The sequence below is a fragment of the Fonsecaea erecta genome (assembly GCF_001651985.1).
Source record: "Fonsecaea erecta strain CBS 125763 chromosome Unknown Scaff7, whole genome shotgun sequence".
Taxonomy (NCBI): Eukaryota; Fungi; Ascomycota; class Eurotiomycetes; order Chaetothyriales; family Herpotrichiellaceae; genus Fonsecaea; species Fonsecaea erecta.
The window spans coordinates 1,879,922-1,898,477 of NW_017387250.1; the positions used below are offsets into that span (position 1 = coordinate 1,879,922).

General features: G+C 53.1%; 7 protein-coding genes across 7 annotated transcripts; 2 read left to right on the top strand and 5 right to left on the bottom strand.

Moving 5' to 3' along the window:
* Nucleotides 1-408: 408 nt before the first annotated feature.
* Nucleotides 409-822, bottom strand: AYL99_08549 (hypothetical protein; the record flags this gene model as incomplete). The annotated part of the gene is made up of 1 exon (XM_018840057.1): nt 409-822. One exon carries the CDS (start codon nt 820-822, stop codon nt 409-411), a length of 414 nt encoding a protein of 137 aa, XP_018691178.1.
* A 328-nt stretch (nt 823-1,150) lies between these two features.
* Nucleotides 1,151-3,792, bottom strand: AYL99_08550 (hypothetical protein; the record flags this gene model as incomplete). Its single annotated transcript, XM_018840058.1, has 2 exons — nt 1,151-1,973; nt 2,090-3,792. 2 exons carry the CDS (start codon nt 3,790-3,792, stop codon nt 1,151-1,153), a joined length of 2,526 nt encoding a protein of 841 aa, XP_018691179.1.
* Nucleotides 3,793-4,308: 516 nt separating this feature from the next.
* On the bottom strand, nt 4,309-6,465 carry AYL99_08551 (hypothetical protein; the record flags this gene model as incomplete). The annotated part of the gene is made up of 7 exons (XM_018840059.1): nt 4,309-4,712; nt 4,768-5,169; nt 5,230-5,587; nt 5,646-5,752; nt 5,803-5,938; nt 5,989-6,216; nt 6,277-6,465. The coding sequence occupies 7 exons, from the start codon at nt 6,463-6,465 to the stop codon at nt 4,309-4,311; spliced, it is 1,824 nt and encodes a 607-aa protein (XP_018691180.1).
* Nucleotides 6,466-7,776: 1,311 nt separating this feature from the next.
* On the bottom strand, nt 7,777-9,302 carry AYL99_08552 (RuvB-like helicase 2; the record flags this gene model as incomplete). Its single annotated transcript, XM_018840060.1, has 3 exons — nt 7,777-8,742; nt 8,795-9,241; nt 9,294-9,302. The coding sequence occupies 3 exons, from the start codon at nt 9,300-9,302 to the stop codon at nt 7,777-7,779; spliced, it is 1,422 nt and encodes a 473-aa protein (XP_018691181.1).
* Nucleotides 9,303-9,926: 624 nt separating this feature from the next.
* On the top strand, nt 9,927-11,789 carry AYL99_08553 (hypothetical protein; the record flags this gene model as incomplete). The annotated part of the gene is made up of 1 exon (XM_018840061.1): nt 9,927-11,789. One exon carries the CDS (start codon nt 9,927-9,929, stop codon nt 11,787-11,789), a length of 1,863 nt encoding a protein of 620 aa, XP_018691182.1.
* Nucleotides 11,790-13,200: 1,411 nt separating this feature from the next.
* Nucleotides 13,201-14,640, top strand: AYL99_08554 (hypothetical protein; the record flags this gene model as incomplete). Its single annotated transcript, XM_018840062.1, has 4 exons — nt 13,201-13,854; nt 13,937-13,962; nt 14,106-14,146; nt 14,453-14,640. The coding sequence occupies 4 exons, from the start codon at nt 13,201-13,203 to the stop codon at nt 14,638-14,640; spliced, it is 909 nt and encodes a 302-aa protein (XP_018691183.1).
* Nucleotides 14,641-15,090: 450 nt separating this feature from the next.
* Nucleotides 15,091-18,017, bottom strand: AYL99_08555 (hypothetical protein; the record flags this gene model as incomplete). Its single annotated transcript, XM_018840063.1, has 2 exons — nt 15,091-17,574; nt 17,655-18,017. 2 exons carry the CDS (start codon nt 18,015-18,017, stop codon nt 15,091-15,093), a joined length of 2,847 nt encoding a protein of 948 aa, XP_018691184.1.
* Between the last annotated feature and the right edge of the window lie 539 nt (nt 18,018-18,556).

Genomic DNA, 18,556 nt, shown 5'->3' on the forward strand with positions numbered 1-18,556 from the left:
TTGAGAGACTGAGTCAAGCTAGCAGGAATCGTGCAACATGTCCCTCTAATACCTGAAAGTGGAATTCCGTCCCTGGCTTGGGCTGATATACAGCCGTAGTTTGTACAGGTGGGAGATCAGCGGACGTCGAGGTTCAGTGCATCCAGTTACTGTCTCCTGAATCTCTCGCTGAAGAGATCGACATCGTGCCCAGGTGAAAAGCTCTACCTGAGCTCATTTCATTGACGGTTTCAAAGTCGTCGTCCAGGTTGTAGGGGCCACGGAGGGAGTTGACCCGGCGAGAGTACCCAAAGCGCAAATACTGCGGATACCCCATTGCTTGTACCGTGTTCGGGGTCGAACCGGGCTCCATCTCTTCGTACGGCGAGTCATTTTTGTACGGATATTTTCCTTGGTGTGACATCCGTCTCAAGTCTCCAGCTTCAGCGTCAAAACCAGCAGACTCACGTACGCGGCAATGCTCAGGGCGGTCAGGGCAATGACCACGTTGCCACTGGTGCGAAATCTCTTCCTGCCCAATCCATCATCCCCGACCTCGTTGAAGAACTGTCTGTTGCCCTGCTGTCTGCGATAGGCACTAACCAGCAGCAGGCCGACGGCGTAGGCGGCAAACAGCGCGCCGATGGAGTAGAACTCGGAGGTGAAGATCTTGAGGACGACGAGGGCGAAGGAGAACTGCGACAGCGACGTGCGGATGTACGCCCCTTCAAAGGTGCGCTGGGCGGCACGGATCTCGACGAGCTCCTCGTTAGTGAGGTCGACGGAGCGTGCGCGGTGCATGCGCAGCCGGAACCGGTCTTCGGGGTGGCGGGACGTGAACATGCTGGAGGGACGAGGAGGCTGGTCGCAGGTTCAGCGTGGTCATTGTCCTTCCTACGTGCCTGACGTGCCGTCGGAACACAGGAGTGCAAAGTGGTGTATGGTGTTATGGACTGGACGAGGTACTTGGTACTTCGGGGGAGTTTGTGGGAGACGAAACTTTGGCTGCGGACTTGAGCTCGTAGATCCTTTATCACGTCATTGTGGGTGCCTCGGGTTTACAATAAATTAATATCTCCCCCTTCCACGACAGAGTACGGGGTATATATATATATATATGCTCGTAAGCCAGCAAACATAAGACGTAATCTTGATGTAGACTTGATCTTGACTATTCAGCACCGCTAGAGTCAAAGTCGATCAGCGCATCGCTCAGAATACGCAAGATGTGGCAGAACTCCATCACGTTGTACCGCGTGCCCACGTCTTCCAACAGATAGACATACTCGAGAAGCATCCTCCTCGCAGAAGCGTAGCCGCTGTTTTGCACAACGCCCGAGAAAGAGATCGGTCCACCGTTCCGAATGAATTCTTTCGCCGGGCACGTTGTCCCGTCGGTGCCCATGTCGATGTCGATGTCGGTGCCGCTGGTGCCGTAGCTGGTAAAGCCGACTTCACCAACGAGGTTCCAGTCCACTTGGTCCAGAAGTTCGAATGCATCGGGTTGTTTCTGGGCTTGCTGCTCTGGCTTCTCTGTCTCGTCCGGCTGGGGCATCATCACGAAGACGTATAGTCCCAGCACCAGTGCGGCATGCACCAGAGCGATCTCCGCCTCATACGACGTCCCGTCGATGGGCCGCCGTTTGGACATACACGAGAAGATCTGTGCCGCATGCAGACATGCTCGGCGAGCGGCGGTTGTTCCAGACCAGGTAGCAATATCGTCGAGGGCGTTCTTTGCACGTTCTGCGCCTTCCCTGCCGGAAGCAATCTCAAATACTCCGAGATCGGCCGTCATCGAGATGTTCAGGTGGTGCCAGAAAGCCTCGCAATTGGGGTTTATAATGCACATGGTGTCACCGTACGCCCTCCACATCCTCATGAGGAAGGGGGCGATTGAGACGGCGTGCTCGTCGTGGGCAAAGATCTCTGCTGGGACCGGAAGATTTGGCTGCTCGGAAGTGACAGAGGTATGCCGGTATCTCGCCTCCACACTGCGAGAACTTCCGAGTTAGCAAATGACGACTAGCAGGCTGTGGTATCGGGAAGCTTGCGAGGAATGACTATCTCCGTCGCTCGAGGGCTGCCGGTGGGGACGGATGGCACTTACATTCGAACCCAAACCGTTGAGAAAAGACCGAAGAACCCCAAGGCGCTAGCATCCGAGGCCGGAGGGAGGGTAGCTGATGCCAGCTGCGGTGTCATCAGAGGCATGATCGTCAGTGAACCGGCCGAGACCATCTGAGACCATCGTCTTTCGGTGGCGGCTTGGAACAATTCTGTCTTGCAGGGAAAATAGAAATGCAGGTGCCCGGTCCGTATGATGGGATTATGATCGTCGACGGCGGAGAAGAACGAGTCCGACATGATGAGGCACAGAATCAATCTCTTGGCCGATTCGATGCGTGTCCACGCCCTCCACATGGCCACATTGTCCAAGGAATGAATCATGGCCGACGAAAGATGTTCGCCTTCCTGAGGAGCAAATAGCCCGTGCTGCTGGGCCGCGTTGATGGTCTCGTTGTAGAGGAGCCGAGAGTGCTCAGAAAGAGGCTGTTTGGGATAGATGGCGGCCAGGGACAACAACAGGACTGAAGCCGCCATGGTGGTCAAGAATTCACCCAGCTGGGCTCCTTTCTGCGAACTCACAACCAGGTCGCGGCGGCACCTCTCAATGGCGTCGTCCAGACGAGAGCTCACGAATCTCTTTGCACGGACCGAGTCCAACATGGTCAGCCCCATGAGGCACATGGGGAACAGAAGCGTGCTGGAGGCTTTCTTTGCGGAGAATGTCGGTTCGTGGATGAACGGCATCAAGTGGTGGAAACGACGGAAGAAGATGTCGAGGCTGATGTCCAGGATCTGGGTGGAGGGGAACTTGGCAGGTGTGCCGCTTTCTTGACTTTGGGAGTCACTCGCACTGCTTGTGATACTCGCTTCAGCCCCTCGGTTTGCTCTTTGCCATAATGACATGTTCAACGGGGCGCAGTCCTCAATCAATCTCGCCCTCCGCTCTTCGTCCAAGCCCCATCTCGACTCCGCGACCTCACCCGAGAGCGTCTGCGGGGGTGCACTCCCACCGAGCCCCGTCGTAGCTGGCTGGGAGAATATATTCTCCTCCGGGAAAGAAGCCACGTCACGCCAGAGAGTCTGGATCAGCCGTCGAGGCGTCTGTCTCTTGGTGGGCCACAGGCTTGCTATCTTGGCGTATCTCTCATCGGATATGTCGTCCTTGGGCGGCGAATGGATAGTTTGCCGAGGGCGGTAAGGGGACAGGCTGAAGCGTGCATCGTTCGTAAAACTCATGAAATCGAATTGAGACAGATCGTCCCATATGTTGGCCGCCAGAGGCAAATCTTGAGATCCCAACCAGTCATCAAAGCCTTCAAGCGGAGCGGCGGCCGTCCTTCGATCCTCAGGGATGTCGGGACTGAGGACGGGCCTAGCTCGCTGAGAAGCTTGGAGGTCCAATTGATCTGGAACCTCTCCCGTATCGTTGTGTCTTTGTTTGTCGACCGTGCTCGGCGGGTTGTCCTTGGCCACGCATTGGGCCTGCCCCTCCACCAGCTCACTGGCGTGCGCGTGCGAACCGGTCACTGGTGAAGGGGACACGGTCTGCCGCTCCGAAGCCGAGTGGTGGTTCCTGATATGTCGCAGGAGCACATCACGGCGCGCGTACTCACCGTCGCAGAATGAGCACTTGAACGGTTTTTCTCCAGTATGGGCTCTTTGATGACGTTTGAGATGTTCCGTTTTGCCAAATTTCCTGTCGCAATAGAGGCATTTCTTGTTGCGTAGAGGCTTGGTCGCCATTGTGGCTCAGGTCAGTATCTGAACGACTACAGGGCGGTCAACGGAGGAGAGATTGATTATGGTCTCGGCCATAAACACCGCAAAGAGGTCACTTGAAGCGAGCAGCAGCCCCATCTAATGTATGAAGCCAGGACTTAAAGTCGTGTTCATGGTCCAACCAGAATACCGAGTAGAGAGAAAGATGGGGGAGTTATTGACCCCGTGGGAGAAAATGCGGAGCTGCTCCACATCCCCATATACGATATACGAGATGATGCCTCCTTATAAGATTTACAGCGATCACTCCCTGTGTTGGTTATGTATGTGTAATACGTCTCGACAGTAACGACCAGCACACTATTGGTGCTGCCTCGACATATGCATCATCGTTCCCACGAGGACTAACCTGGGCAGCTCTTTCATATCCATCTCATCAATATGCTTCTCGAGGGACGCTATCCTCCGACACATGGCTCTTGTTAGCCTGCGTCCGCGGGGACACTAACGTCCCTCCGAAGATTTCTCTGTAATGGTGCCTCACTTCGCTCCATCCTCTGCCTCCGGATTTTGTTGCCGGGGAGTCTTTCCAAGAGCCCCCTCTCTGACCATGTGGACGGCGGTGTGGTTGGTGAGGTACTGAGAGGGGTCCCTAATGAACAGTGCACAGACTATGGCAATGACTCCGAAAGGAATAGACGAGTAGAAAACTCTCTGGAAAGCAAAGGCGTACGCTTGTCTGTAAGCAAGTGCCGCCGCTTTCTCAATCGCGGGAGTTATTCCAGGAACCGTGGCGAAAGCCCCTGGCACGCCTACGGCATTCTGCGCCGTGGCTGAGATAAGAGCTGCGAGTTGCTGTGAGGAGAGACCGTAAGCTGTCGCAACGTCTGCGAGCTTCCTTGGGATCTCGCTCTTCACCTCACCGTTGAGGATCGTGTTGAAGACTGGGGCCTTTGGTCAGCTTCAAGCTATTCAGGAGGTTGTTCCAGATCACCGTACCTGCGTTGCCCACGCTCCCACCACCGCTGCGAAATGTGCCAATCAACCCGGAAGCAATTCCCAAGTGACGCAAAGGCACGTTCAATCCCGCAATCACATAGCAGAGGAGAGTAATCATGGCAAAAGGACCCATTCCGAAGAATTGGAACGCCATCCATCCCGCCCGGTCAGTGGGGACCACACCAGCATAAGCCGCCGTAAATATTGTCTGAAAAACCAGCAATACAATTACTTGAAGCTTCAAATGACCAACTTTGCCCATGAAAAGTGTCGCGATGCCGCCGAAGAGAATCTGCGCGCAACCGTTGGGCAGAGCGATGACGCCGATCTGGATCGGGTCGCTCGTGAACATATAGAGAGACCCTTGAGGTAGCAGGCCTGCAAAAGAATAGAAAACGAAGCCTGTTGCATCATGTTAACAATCTTCTGTTGGCCGTGAAACATCAAGCTGAAGCCGCTCACCTGCCACGAAGACCACGACCAAAAGGACGGTGAACTCGCGTACTTGCCGGAACAAGGAATATGGAAAGAATGGTTGTTTCGCCAGGGTAAAGTCGTAGACGAAACAGGCAGCCAGGGTTAACAAACCCACAACGATGGGCGCAACCACAGAGGCGGATTTCCAGGCATGTCCATCGGTCCCGGCCCAAGTCAGTCCGATCAGAAATATCGTCAGGCCCCCGGTGTACAAGAGAAAGCCGACATAGTCGACTTCCTTGACTTGCTGCCAACGGGACTTGAAGAAATCATACTGAGGACGGGGAGGCGGCCAGTAGAAGATCAGGGTTCCAATCAAACTCAAGACGCCATAAATGATGCCCTGCGTCAGTTAGCACCCGGATGGTGGGCAGTTGACGCGAGAGAATATTGAAGCTCACAATGTAATAGCACCATCGCCATTTTGCGGCCGTGTTAGCATTCAGGGTCGTCGCTATCAGCGTCCCGGCGAGCGCCCAGGGTAGGACCATAGCACATTCGGTAAGCCCTGGACCGAGTGTCAGTCCTGTGAGATAGAATGAGGAACTTTCTTCAGACCTAGCAAGCCTCTCCATTTGTTGGGGACGAGTTCTTGGATTCCCGCGTAGCTGACGAAGATAATACCGCATCCGAAACCAATGACTGTCGATGCGGCGGCAAGCATGAGTGTCGATTTGGCGGTACACGCTATAATCTGCGGCGTGGTCAGCTTCCTCTTGATCAGAGAAGATCGTGTCATCATACCGAGCCAACAATGGCAATAATTTCGCCGGCCACAATTGTCCATCGTCGACCGAAGACATCTGACAATGACCCCGCCAGTGAGAAGCTCACGGAAGACGCAATGCTCCATCCACCCACGATCCAGGAAAGATGTTCGGTGTCACCAAGGTCGGTACCGATAGGCACCAAAATCCCTGTGACCAGAGTGAAGCCACAAGAAATTGGGCAGACGTAGGAGAACGCCAGGGACTTGCAACAAAACGTCAGTACGGCTAAGCACAGGTCACGTATGGATGGTGGCGCAGATACCACTATAGCTAACAGAGTGGTCCACGTCAAGGTCTCTGCCTTCTCAGGATTGTCTTCCAGAGCGGCTTTGTGTGGGTCGTCCAGGTCGAGGGGGATTTCATGGACTGGTATATGACGAGCCTCTGATCGAGCCCGTTCGATAACCTCAACTTCGGCACTCGCGGTTTTCTCTTCAAACGAGGTAGGCATCGTGCGCCAGTGTCTCACAGCAGGTAATTTCCGAGCAGAACACCAAGGGGGAATTGAAAGGGAGGGCGAGCTGCGGCCTGAAGTAATAACTGTGAAGCTGCACGGTCTTAATGCTGATAATTCTCCAACAATCTCCAAATCTATGCCATGTTGCAGGAGAGAGGAGTGTTCCCCACCTCTTAAACGACCATATAATAAACGTGTTGGGGCCTTCTGATGCCGGGGCGCAAGACGGTCTACTTGAATGCCTGAAGTTGGAGACGTGAGGGAAATGTCACCTTGTCATGGCAACCCGGTTCTCGTGCGCTGGACACATCTTTCTCACCCGTCCATGTCCTCCAAGGGCGGTGAACTGTGTGATAGCATGCTTTTGAGGCGATGTGGCCAGGCCCCCGGATCATTCGGCAAGCAGCATTGGAGGCATCGATCGATGAAGCATCATTGTCCAGGGCTCGGCGAGCCCCACCACTTCAGTGGCCCCGAAACTGATCGTTCATTTCCAGTGTTCGCACATCGGCGTGCTCCAATGGAGATAGATAAATGACCGCAGCAATGACCGCGACCGAGAGCTGCATTCTGAACGGAGTCGGAGAACGAAATAAAGGCCGATCAACCTGGGCCCGTGTAATTGCCCCACATGGAATGGGCAGACTATCACAAGGCTATCGTTTGTATACAGCCTTGTCTGGGGTACCCCACATAGCCCCGAAGACATCCGGGGTAGCGATGGCTCAAGCCGCAGTGGAGAGCTCAGAAGGTTTGTCCGCAGGGAAAGAAAATTCATGTTGAAGCAAGTCGGTGAACACATTCGATTCCTCCCCGTAATGTCGATCTGAAGCTCTGAGAAAACTGAAATCACTTATACATCTGCTTGAATGTGGGACATGAGGAGGATGCTTGCTCGAATATGCTGTCAGGTTCATTCCGGGGCGCTTCTCGACCAGTCTAGACAAATCGCGGACAAAGGGCCTGGAGTTATCCTGCATTGCTGCATACCTACCCAGATCTGGCATTCTGAGCTCGTGCGCCATCCTGCCAAAAGCCTTTCGAATGTGGTCCAGCCTTTTTTTACTCAAATCGGCAAAGACCCAGAACTCTGAGGTCCATTTCCCGATGCTGCTCCGCCTTCCACCAACGCGCTCGATTGCAAGTAAGGTGTCCACATCGGCAAGTGGTGCAGCAGTGGTGTCTCTGGCCAACCTCCTCGGACGATAAATTGCGGACGCGGGCCCATACTCAGCACGACGCCATCGTCCGGAAGAAGAGCTATCGTCAAATCAAACTGGTTATCGCTAGGGGTCGTTAGATCCTTCAGGCCGTGTCCATCGTATCACCGCTCGTTCCGTTGGTACCATTGATCGCAAATGTAACATCACCAGCGTCGCTGATGAAATGTTTTTCGAAATCATTGACGAGTTTAATTGACCTCGTCGGATCGTAGAATAATCTGTAACTTCTTTGGACATCTTCAATGCTGACCTCCTTCGCCTTCCGCTTCTGACTTAGCAGTGTCGATGTCGTGATGATATTGCTCGCATATCGCAGCCCAGATTCCTGGCCGATCTTGGTAAGAAGGGCGAGCGCATCTGCTGAGATGTCGACTTCTTCTTCCTGGGCTCGAATGGCAAGGATCTGAGAGATTTCGTCGGCAGAGTATGGCTGCGTACTGATGATAACGAGGCGGTCCAGGAAATCCAATGGAAGGCCATGCGGCGAGCTGTATGTCGTCCCTCGAATGCGAGTGTTCCCTCGGTTACTTGCCATGATAACAATCGGGGCTAGATCTGCTTCCAAGGCACGATTGATGAATGAATAACACTCGATGTCAAGCATATGCACTTCATCAATGAACAACACGCCGGGGATGATCTCAGCCTTACCCTCCTCCTTCCATTCCCCGACCTTGGTGTTGATCTGATCACGTACTTCACTCCGTATCTCACCCGTGTCACCAGAAAAGAGGGCCAGGAAACCCTGCGTTCTCGAGTTGATGACATCAACCTCATGCAAGCTGACGGTGTGAACAACCTCTTTCCGTACTTGCAGTTCGCCCTCTGGACATTGTACGAATTTGGTATCTGCGCCCATTGCGTCGTAGTCTCGCGAGCGCGTATATGACCTCCCTAGTTTCGTGATCTTCCCCGAGGATTTGTCGATTGAGATGACATCGCCAGCCATGACTCTCTCTTTGGTCATTGAGTCAATCATTTTCGTGCCCATGTCGTAGACCGTTTCCATGTCAGTTGTTTTGATGGTGAGTTTGCCTTGTTTGTTGCCCTGCGATAACTCGTCAATTATGACCCGAACGAGCCCGTGGACAATGACCTACCCCTGAAACACTTCTATCTATTTGTATTTCAACCACCTCGCCTTCAATGATCTCACTTTCCTCCTTGATCCGTACACCAATGGACTTGCGGAAGGCTTGCGTCAAGGCTTCTGTTTTGGACATTTCAGGGGAGAATATTTCGGAAGATGCGAGCATTGTGAAGGGGACATCAGGACCCAGGGATTGAGCCATAGCCATTGCGATGGCAGTTTTTCCCGTGCTAGGAGGACCGGCGACCAAAACTGCTCTGCCTGCGATTTTGCCTTCTTTCACCATCTGGAGTATGACTGCTGCGGCTTTCCTCGCCTTCTCTTGCCCGATCAGCCCTTGGGACGAGGCTCTGGCTTCTAGGGTCGCGAGATCGACACCGAGGCCTCGGATATGAGAATGGGCTGCAATGAGATTGAGGCCGCGAACCTCACGGCTTTCGGACACTGTTGTTATGGGCTGCGCGCGAGTCAGTGGAGCAACGAATACTCAAACCGCGAGGAGAACTCACCGCCGCCATCTCGTGTTCACGAAAGGACTTTAGGCAAAGATGTAGAGAGGAGTCTGACTAAGGCGACTGGACGGAAACCAAGCATTGATATTGTCAGTCCAGACGTTGCTGCAGACGCTGTTTCTTCTCGAAAAGTTCGCGAGATCGGATGACCTTCCATTTGCGGGAGACGTGTTTCACGTTTTACGGGGGCGACCACGCCTGCGGTCCGCGAGCAACTACACGTGCTACAGTAAATATGTACAGTCCCATTCCTTTGCTTGCAGCAAACCAATAGGAGATAATCAGAAGGGGGTAGCGACGTTGTATCATTTGGTTGATTCATCTGGCTGTTGTATGCCAACTCGGCGCGCCCAAAATTCAGCTTCCAATTCCTATTGAGCCTCCCTCTTCCAACCCAACCGCTTACCCTCTAGACTACAACTTGGTACCGTCCTCTCCACTGACGAATCAAAGTGCACGTCCTTTCGGTAGTGCAGCATTTCCAACACCTGACACTTCGATGACACTACGAGGAGTATACATTCCGTCCGTCGCCTGCGAGGAGACGGCTCTTTAAATATGCAAAGATCATCTCCAGCCAATGATCCTTCTCTCCCGACGCCAGATCCGCGGCTCAGAGGCAGACTCAAGATGATCCGTCCGGCCGATGGTGTTGATGCGATCGGAAGCGGGATTTCCGACCGTCGGGGAGAAGATACAACCTCGACAAGTGATCTACCGGGCACTGCCAACCATCCAGACACTACTCCTAGCATTTCGCTACTACCACCTGATCTCGAGGAGGCCTTTTCCTGCTGTATCGCGGAGTTCGTCAACGCCGACCACTTGGCACGCAAACGGGTTTTCCTCACAGAAAAAGCCACCGCCGCTCAAGAGGAGTACGAGAAGGAACAAAGAAGGAGCTCTCAATTTCCCGATGTCATTGATCAGGCTGAACAGACAAAGAAGAGAATTGAAGCTGATCGTGATGTAGCGAAAGTTGAGGAAGATATGTGTGTGGCCACGAGAAAGACCCAGTGTTCCCGCTACCTACGTCTGCAATCCGAGCACTTTGCCACCGATCTTCACAAATGCAATGAGGCTTTGTCGGCTAGGGTGCGCGCTCTCGAACAAGACCAAAAAAATCGCGCCTCGCAACAAGCAGACGCGATTATGTTGTCTCGAATTGAATTCGAGAAGCAGCAGAGTCGAATTCAAAGACTGGAAGAATCCTACGTCCAGCAAGTGTCGTGGGAGCGAAAAGCCAAGGACGAACTTGCGACGAGAGTAGCCACCTTGGAAGCCTGGATGCGAGAGTCTGCAGTGGGATCAGATTTGAATGAAAGGGTGAAGCAGATTGAACAAGAATTGGGCCAACTGGTGAAGAGTGTACAGCAAGTCGTCGACACGTCAAGGGAAAGGTTGAACTTGCTTGAGCAACAATCTGAGCAATATAAGGATGCCCTGGATCCGATTCGTAAAGAGCTCGAAGACCTTAAGTCGTCAAGGGATCGAGAAGATGTCGCAAAGATTGACAAAGAGCAGAAGTCCTTGTGGATCAAATTAGCTGGACAGGCAAACCTGCTGCAAACCTTGAAGCTGGACCTCGATAAGGTTCGGTCACCCAATGGCCCATTCGCCGAGCACGGGGTGAGGCAGGCGGAGCACGATTGGTTGTGTGGCAAGCTCGAAGCATTCCGCGAAGAAATTCAGATAGAGAAGCACTTGCATTTTCTCCTAGCCCTGAGCACACACATCGCCGGAATCCAGAAGGATTTGTATGTTGCAAAGCCCGTTGGTCATCGACGTATATCTGTTTGCAGGGTCACAGAACTTGAAAACGCGGTTTCTAAACTCAAGGACGAAGTGGAAACCCTATGCAAAGATAGATCTCTGCTTGTTCGAGACAGCAGTCAAAGAGACAGTGTGGGACCGAAAACCGACGAGGAGGATTCGAGGAGGCAGTCCCAAGAACCACGCGTCAACCCTTCGAACGACGCTGAAGATTCGACTGCCCCAATTGCTCGAGTCGAGGCAGACCAGCCGACCGATCGTGGGTTGGCTGGTGGGGCAATGGACGCTCCACAGGCTAGCATTGATGCCACAGACAGGGAATTGACACAGAACCGGCGTCAACGCTCGTCGAAGCCGGAGAAAATTCGAAGGTCATTAAGGTCCGCAGCCCATGGCCGCGATGCACCATCGGACGATGCGACCTTCGGGCCGCAGGCTACACATGACAATACCAATGACGGAGCCATAACAGACGCGGATGCGCCACACCAAGTTTCAGACGATGACGATCATGACTTGGACGAAGCGGTTCCGAAAACGTCGAAGAAGCCAGCGACACCCCGTTCTAAACGTCCTTCGATGACACAAGCGCCCCAGAGTTCACCTCGTCAATCGAAACGAATCTTGAAACGCAAACAAACATCCCAGGGAATTACTATCGATCTCACGGAAGATGACGAAGACGACGTTGGGCATCGCAGTCGCAGGATCCGACGTTGAATAGCATGCAATTTGTCCCTGGACGTGTCATCTTCTCTCCAATATAAAGCATGGACAGGTTCGCAGGTACCCTCGCGGAACGGGATACGTTGAAGAGTGATGCTAGCTGCAAACAACGGCGTCAAAATGATGAGAAGAGACGGTTGATTCTCGTCCTTGTGCTGTTGCTCTGACCGTGCTTCTGGAACGGCGAAGCTAAGACTGACCGTTGTGACGACTGATGAAGGTGGATCAATCATGGCGAAGCATATGTTTCAAAAGTAAGGATTTTCGATGCTGAAAAGGAAGGTGGGATGTGTCATGCCCGCTTCAATGGCAAGCGGTGACTCTGGTCTTATTATGTGGCGACAGTTCTATCTCATAGGCATCTATACTCTAGATTCGCTTTGGCTTCTTCAGGAGATTCTGATAACGCCAAGACCTACGAGGCTGGCACACTGTCCTTGGAGAACGTTTGCTTCCATTTTGATTGGTTCAAGCCGCCAAGAACTGGAGTTCTGTACTTCCTCTTTCGGGCTAGCTCAAAGCTTCGGATGAGTCGCATTTCCGGATATCAGAATTATCCATTGCGAGAAGCCCGGTGTATTGCCCCTTGTCTCACTTCATCAGTGTCTCTATAGATGATCTGTCAATGTATATCCCAGATATCCAGCTCAACTGGGGGAAAGGTCAAGTCGCCTTGAGGCATGAGCATCGACAGTGGGCAAGTCATCACGTCTTATGTGGCGGCTGCCCATGGTGAAAGCCTGATTTGCCATCAGTGGCTGAGAAGAATCAAGTAAAGTGATCTTCGAGCCCTCATCTCTGACAACAACCTGATGGACTTTCGTGACAAGCTGAAGGACGGACAGGGTCTCTGCAACTTCTCAACTACCGCAACAAGCCCTCGGCTCCGAGCTCCGGAAATCATCGGATTTACACGGACGAACTCTTCGGTCCTTTAGTCATCTCGCTGTCGCCGCAAACTGGGGCCTGGATCTGTCCCCGATTGACACAGTTCGACACCCCGGACGTCGTCCCCCAGTTTGACTTTTTGGAGTGATCACTACCTCGTTCGTCCTTGGGCGGTTTCCCAAAGAGGAGTACTTTTCCTTGACCTATCAGGCCGTTGCACTATGTCCTCTGCCACCCCCACGCCAGCAGGATAACTTTCAGCAACATCGTATGTCAAACTCCTCTACAGATGAAGGAACTATCGTGGTATGCCAGTAGAGATTGGGCAAGCTTGCTGAATTGTGTCTGGCATGCTTAAGGCTCTAATTCTTCTTTGGCCACGACTCTGTGTACTTATATATAGAGGTCGTTTATATTCAAATTCTGGTACTAAGACTGTGTGTCGAGCCACTCCTTGTGCGCACAACCCGTCAACTGCGCGAAGCACACAAAGGTACTCTTTCCGCTGTCCTGAACAATGGCGACCCAGGGGACCTCAACTGCCCCGTCCACGACTCCGACACTCACTCGAGTTGATGCCCGACACCCCGACACCACGGCGAACCTGGTGCAAGAGATCCTCGAACGAGACGGTGCCGTCATCGTGACGAACTTGATCAGCCCTGAACAAGCCGAACAAATCCGCCGTGATCTCAAACCGCATTTCGACGCCGACGGGGGCGACCAGAGCGGCTTCTTCCCGAAAACAACGCGGCGAGCTATCGGTCTGCTAGGCAAGTCGCCCACGTGCGTGGAACTGGCGCTCAACCCGCTCTTCAGCGAGGTGGCGTCTCGACTGCTGACGTCCAAGTTCGAGTACTGGATCGGCCAAGAGAGGCAGGTGGCCATATCCAAGCCTCAGATCTCCAGCACGGTTGGGTTCCAGGTCAACCCGGGCAGTCGGCAGCAGGGCCTCCATCGGGACGACATCGACTACCACATCCGGTCGGGACACGACTCTGTGCTGATCGGGTGCGTGGCCGCAACTGTCAAAACCACGCGAGAGAACGGGGCGACCGTCATCATCCCGGGCTCCCATCGCTGGAAGGATGATCGCTGCCCGTACGACCACGAGGCTGTGCCGGCTGAGTTGGAGCCGGGCGATGCCACCATCTTTCTCGGGAGTACATATGTAAGTACTGACTGAGCCGACACATCTCATTCTCTCTCGTTTCTCGACATTGAAGCACTGACATGGTCTCATCCGGGTCCAGCACGCCGGTGGTGCTAATCAAACAACGTAAGTTTTTCGCTCAATATCCAACTCCGCAGCTTGGAAATAGGGCTGTGCCAGGGTTCGGGAAGGTTTCTTCTTCACATCTGGGGCTGCTGCCCACCGTGAACCAGAATCGGAACGAGAACTAACCCCTCGTACAATAACAGGGACCAGGTTCGGGAGACGGTCGGCATCTTTCTCACTAAAGGTTGGTCATTTATTATTGATTCCTCTGAGTTCCCTGATCCGTCCAGAATCAACCTCGCAGAAGTGGGTTTCGTTACCCTGTCCCTACTCTCCATTGTCTATTCTTTAGACTCTTGCAGGAAAGGAAGGTCTTTATCGTTGGAAGAAAACCCCCACAGATAAAACGCACAAAGAGCATTCTCACACATATACACCCACGCACACCCACCACAACACACACACACACACACACACACACACACACACATCTCTCTTTCTCTCCCCAGGCACAAAAATCTAATTAACCCTTCCTCCGGTGTCTTTCTAGGGATGTACCGCCAAGTGGAAAACCAATACCTGACCGTGCCTCCCGCGGTGGCGTCCGCGCTGCCCACCAAAGCCCAGCGCCTGCTCGGCTACGGCGTGAGTCCGCCGTTCTGCGGCTTCGCCACCGACTACAAGGACCCCATGCAGGGGCTGTTTGGGGTCGTGGATGGGGAGACGGTCGTGCTTTGAGAAAGAAAAGAAAAGAAAAGAAAAAAGAAGTGAAAGGGCCAGTCAAAGGGCGAAGGCGAAGATGGGAGGGCGTCCCCTCCTTTGAAAGACGCTATCACCGTGAAAGAAAGAAAGAAAGAGAGAGAGAGAGAGAGAAATACTGCGGAATGCTCTAGAGGTCGTGGTGGTGGTGTCGAGAAAGTGTAGTCCACACCGATGATCCGTGATCTGCGGTTTCCGTTACGCATCTGAGATCTCAAATGGAGATTTTGGGTAGCAATCTATGGTAGTCTGTCTGATATCTCATGCTTCTCCCAGACCGTGTCGGTGGAAAGCTTAGTCTCACTTTCATTTGATCCTTCTCCTTCATGACCACAAGACCAAGGAGAGTGTCCTGTCTAAACCATCCCTCAAGACTTCAAGAAGCACATCAGAGCAGACCCGGCCTTCTTGCGGAAAACTATTCTTTGCTCATCCCGTTGTCCGTGGTCTCCTTGGCCCAAATCCCCTGAAAGGCATTGTTGTCGAGTTGACTGGCTTGCACCAGACACCTTTCCCGCTCCTCCAAGGAGATGGCTTGGGAAATCGGCCCCAGAAATTTGCTTTCGTCTTTGGATCCCGCCGCCGCCGCTCTTGGTCACATCTGAGGAGTTCCTCAAGGGGCGTCTCCTCGCGGGGGAGGGGTTCGCCTACTTGATTGCGGATGGTGTGAGTGAGAGGAGTTGGTCGACGGAAAGCCGCACGTCTCGCAGGGACGCCGTTCTCGTCACATCCCATGAGATACTCTAGTCTAGGAAATATGGTTACGTCGTCGGCTCGTGGTATGGGGCTCTTTGGCGCTCCTGGGGTTGTTCCTTTCATTAGTTCGTATGTCGTGTTATCCCTGTTCGGTCTCCCCTTGCCGCGCTTGAAAGAGACACTAACCTCGTTGAACGCCGTAGAGTGGGATCGTTTGGTTTTGCGTGGAGTTTGAAAGCTCGTCGCAAATGTCTGAGAACTGTGCCGCAGCTCGTCGACGACCTCGTCAATGTTTTTCCGACCCGTGTCGACTTGGGCATAGATGTCAGAGACTGCCAATGTGGTTTCAGCCATTCGTGGCTGTTGCTTTGGGCACTTTGGCTTTTTTGGCGGTTTCTTCTTCCATGCGCGGACTCGTTTGTACGATCGTGTATTGTAATGACTCTCCGTTTCGTTTCTGCCCATTTTGCGAGTCTCTTGCTGGAGGAACAAGGGCTGTGCGCACGCAGAAAGATTCCGCTTCGGTGGTGATGAGGCTCTTCCGATGTTGGATAGCATAGTGTTCGACCCAGTGATCGATCTCGGAGGGTATATATTGCTTGATTCGCAACCTCTTCTTCGAGCTCCCTTTTCGGCCCCCTGGTGGCTTCCGTCAGGAATCATTCTCATTGATTGATTTTCTTGGTCTTCCTGGTTCAAGTTACCCGGGGACCAGTCTGTAGCACTCTCCTCGAAGCCGGTGGCCTTAGGTGCTTCTGAATCTTTCCCTGGGATTGTATCTATCGCAGCATTGGGATGCGCTTTTGACGTGCAAGCATCTCCAGATTGCATCCCGCGCCGATTCCCCCGGTCGGATGAGACATTTTGCATACTGTTTCGTACTGTAGCAGGTATCTTATTTTTGATTCTGTTCCCGGGATTCACGGCCGATCTTTTTGTTTGAAGGAATCTGGCACTGATCCTCGGCGGCACACTCGATGAGCTTCCCTGTGGACTGAACAGTCGAGAGCCATCATCGCCATCAACATCACTACGTGGCATTGAAAAGATGGATCTACCTGGATCAGCGGTACCCAAGTTATTCACAACCTTGACACGGGGCTTTCTCCTTTTCAACCTTGACGATGAAGTTATTTTATCCCGTTGATAATGCTGTGGTGGTTGCTCGCTGTCCGAGTCCTCGATAACAATATAGATGGGAGGGTGATTTCTTGATTGAGGTACTTGCTCCAGCTCCGTGATGCATGGCGCAGTATCCTCGGAATGAGATAGGCCAGTAGTGTCTGGTTCGGAGATCCGTGGGCCTGTATTTTTGCCCGCCAAACAGTTCGCCCCAGTCCGAGGGAAGGGTGTTTCGGCTTTATGTTGCTTTTGCAAGACGTTGCACTGAAAGCTCTCAGTCCCTGGCTCCTCACTGGGACAACGGTCAGCTCCCTCCAGGGCAGGTGGCCTCCTTCGAATTTGTCGCTGAATAGCATTCTCTAGTGAAGCCAAGGCGTCGACCGAAGAGCGAGGCTTGTGAGGTCGAGCAGTGAAGGATTTTGTGCTGTCTGTGTTCACCCTCTCACTCATAACTCCAGAACTTGCAGCCTTTTTGCTCTTGGACGGAGCTGGTGCGTCTCTTCCTAGAGAAGTGAGAGGCCGGGCTCCCTGCGCGGACTTCTCTGTACCGTTTTGCTCACTGTACGGAACTCCACGTGGTTTTGACGGGAGCGAGTCGAAGGCCTTCAGAAGGGTTTGAAAGTGAGAAACCCATGGTCTTCTTGCTGGATTGGACAGGTTTGATCTCATGGCTGCCTGGGCCTGACTGTGGCGCGTGGCGGAGACCGTGACGGTCGTCTCCCCTTCATACAGGTCTGCTCCATTGACGTTAATACTGTTATCTCTGTCGAAAGGACCGAGGGCAACGGCCTCTTTGTTGGCTCTCATGTTCTCTGACTCCAAGGGCCTCTTCAAACCAGATTCAACCGAAAAGTGTGCCGGACCTGTCCCGTCATCAGACGCACCGTCTTCGATTCCGTTTTCTCCTTCTGGTCCATCTTCAACAAGGCTTGTTTGCAGATTGACGGCTGAGCCTAATTGTTGCAACTCTGTGTTCCGAAGATTATGATAAGCTTGGTACTCTTCTCTTAGTTTCTGCGCCCGATGCTTAAGTTTGCGTGGCTGTTGTACGTTGCCAGTGCGGAGGGCGGTCGCAATCCTGGCCGCGGCATCGACCTAGATATCACCGTTAGAGCGTTGACAGTAGCTTCCACCTACAAACGAGTCATCAGACGGCCGGTCAGGAAGGGACTTACAGGAGTCAGTGCGAACCCCAACTTGTAGTGTAGCATCTGCGATAAAAGCCACACATATTCTTGCTTTTCCAAGCGTCGATGCGCGTTCAGGTCCGGGTCACCGTCAGGAAGAGTCAATGGGCGAACTCGGTTCTGCAAGTCCCAGACCGATTCGCGCGAGAACCATCGAACTTGCAGGTCCTGAGGGAGTCCTACCTGCAGACCATGCTCGGGGGTCCAGCGCCACCGGTCTGCTCGGTACAGGTCGTCCAGAATGGCGACTTCAGCCTCGTGCAATTTCGCCAGCCTGCCCAGGGTCAGATCCATTAGTTGGCACTCTTGCGACCTCTGAGATGCCAAACTGTGGAGAATATTCTCGTCCATGTTCATCCGTGGTGTCATTTCTCTTGCAAAGGGAAGTCATAGCGGCAAGCAACTGGGCAAGTTTCCTCCGTCAATGGAAAATGAGACAGGAACCGAATCGTGTAAGGCTCGAAAGAAAGTAAAGTGCAGTCGAACAACGAGTCGCAGTCTGAAAACGAAAACAAGGGAAAAATCTCTATCACAACCCAGGACTTCATGTGCCTCTGCCAGGCGTCCTGCAGGAAGAGGGTGAATATTGGACCTGGTGAATTGTGATATAGTGTCTGGGAAGGGCGTTCGACAAAGACCACATCTCCCGGAAGGCCATCACGACGACCCTGAATCTACATCAGATGTGAACGGCGGCGACTGTGATGCACAAATCGAGCTGGAAACGAAAGAAGGAAACAAAAATTCACCACATACTGCAACGTCTGAATTTTCGCCCCTCTGATGCATATCATAAAACACTTTCCTTGTATCCAGTGTTCACATAGCACTCAAGCCTTCACGTCCGTGTCATCCTTTAACCCCCCTGATGGAGCCCGCTGCTGCTGGTG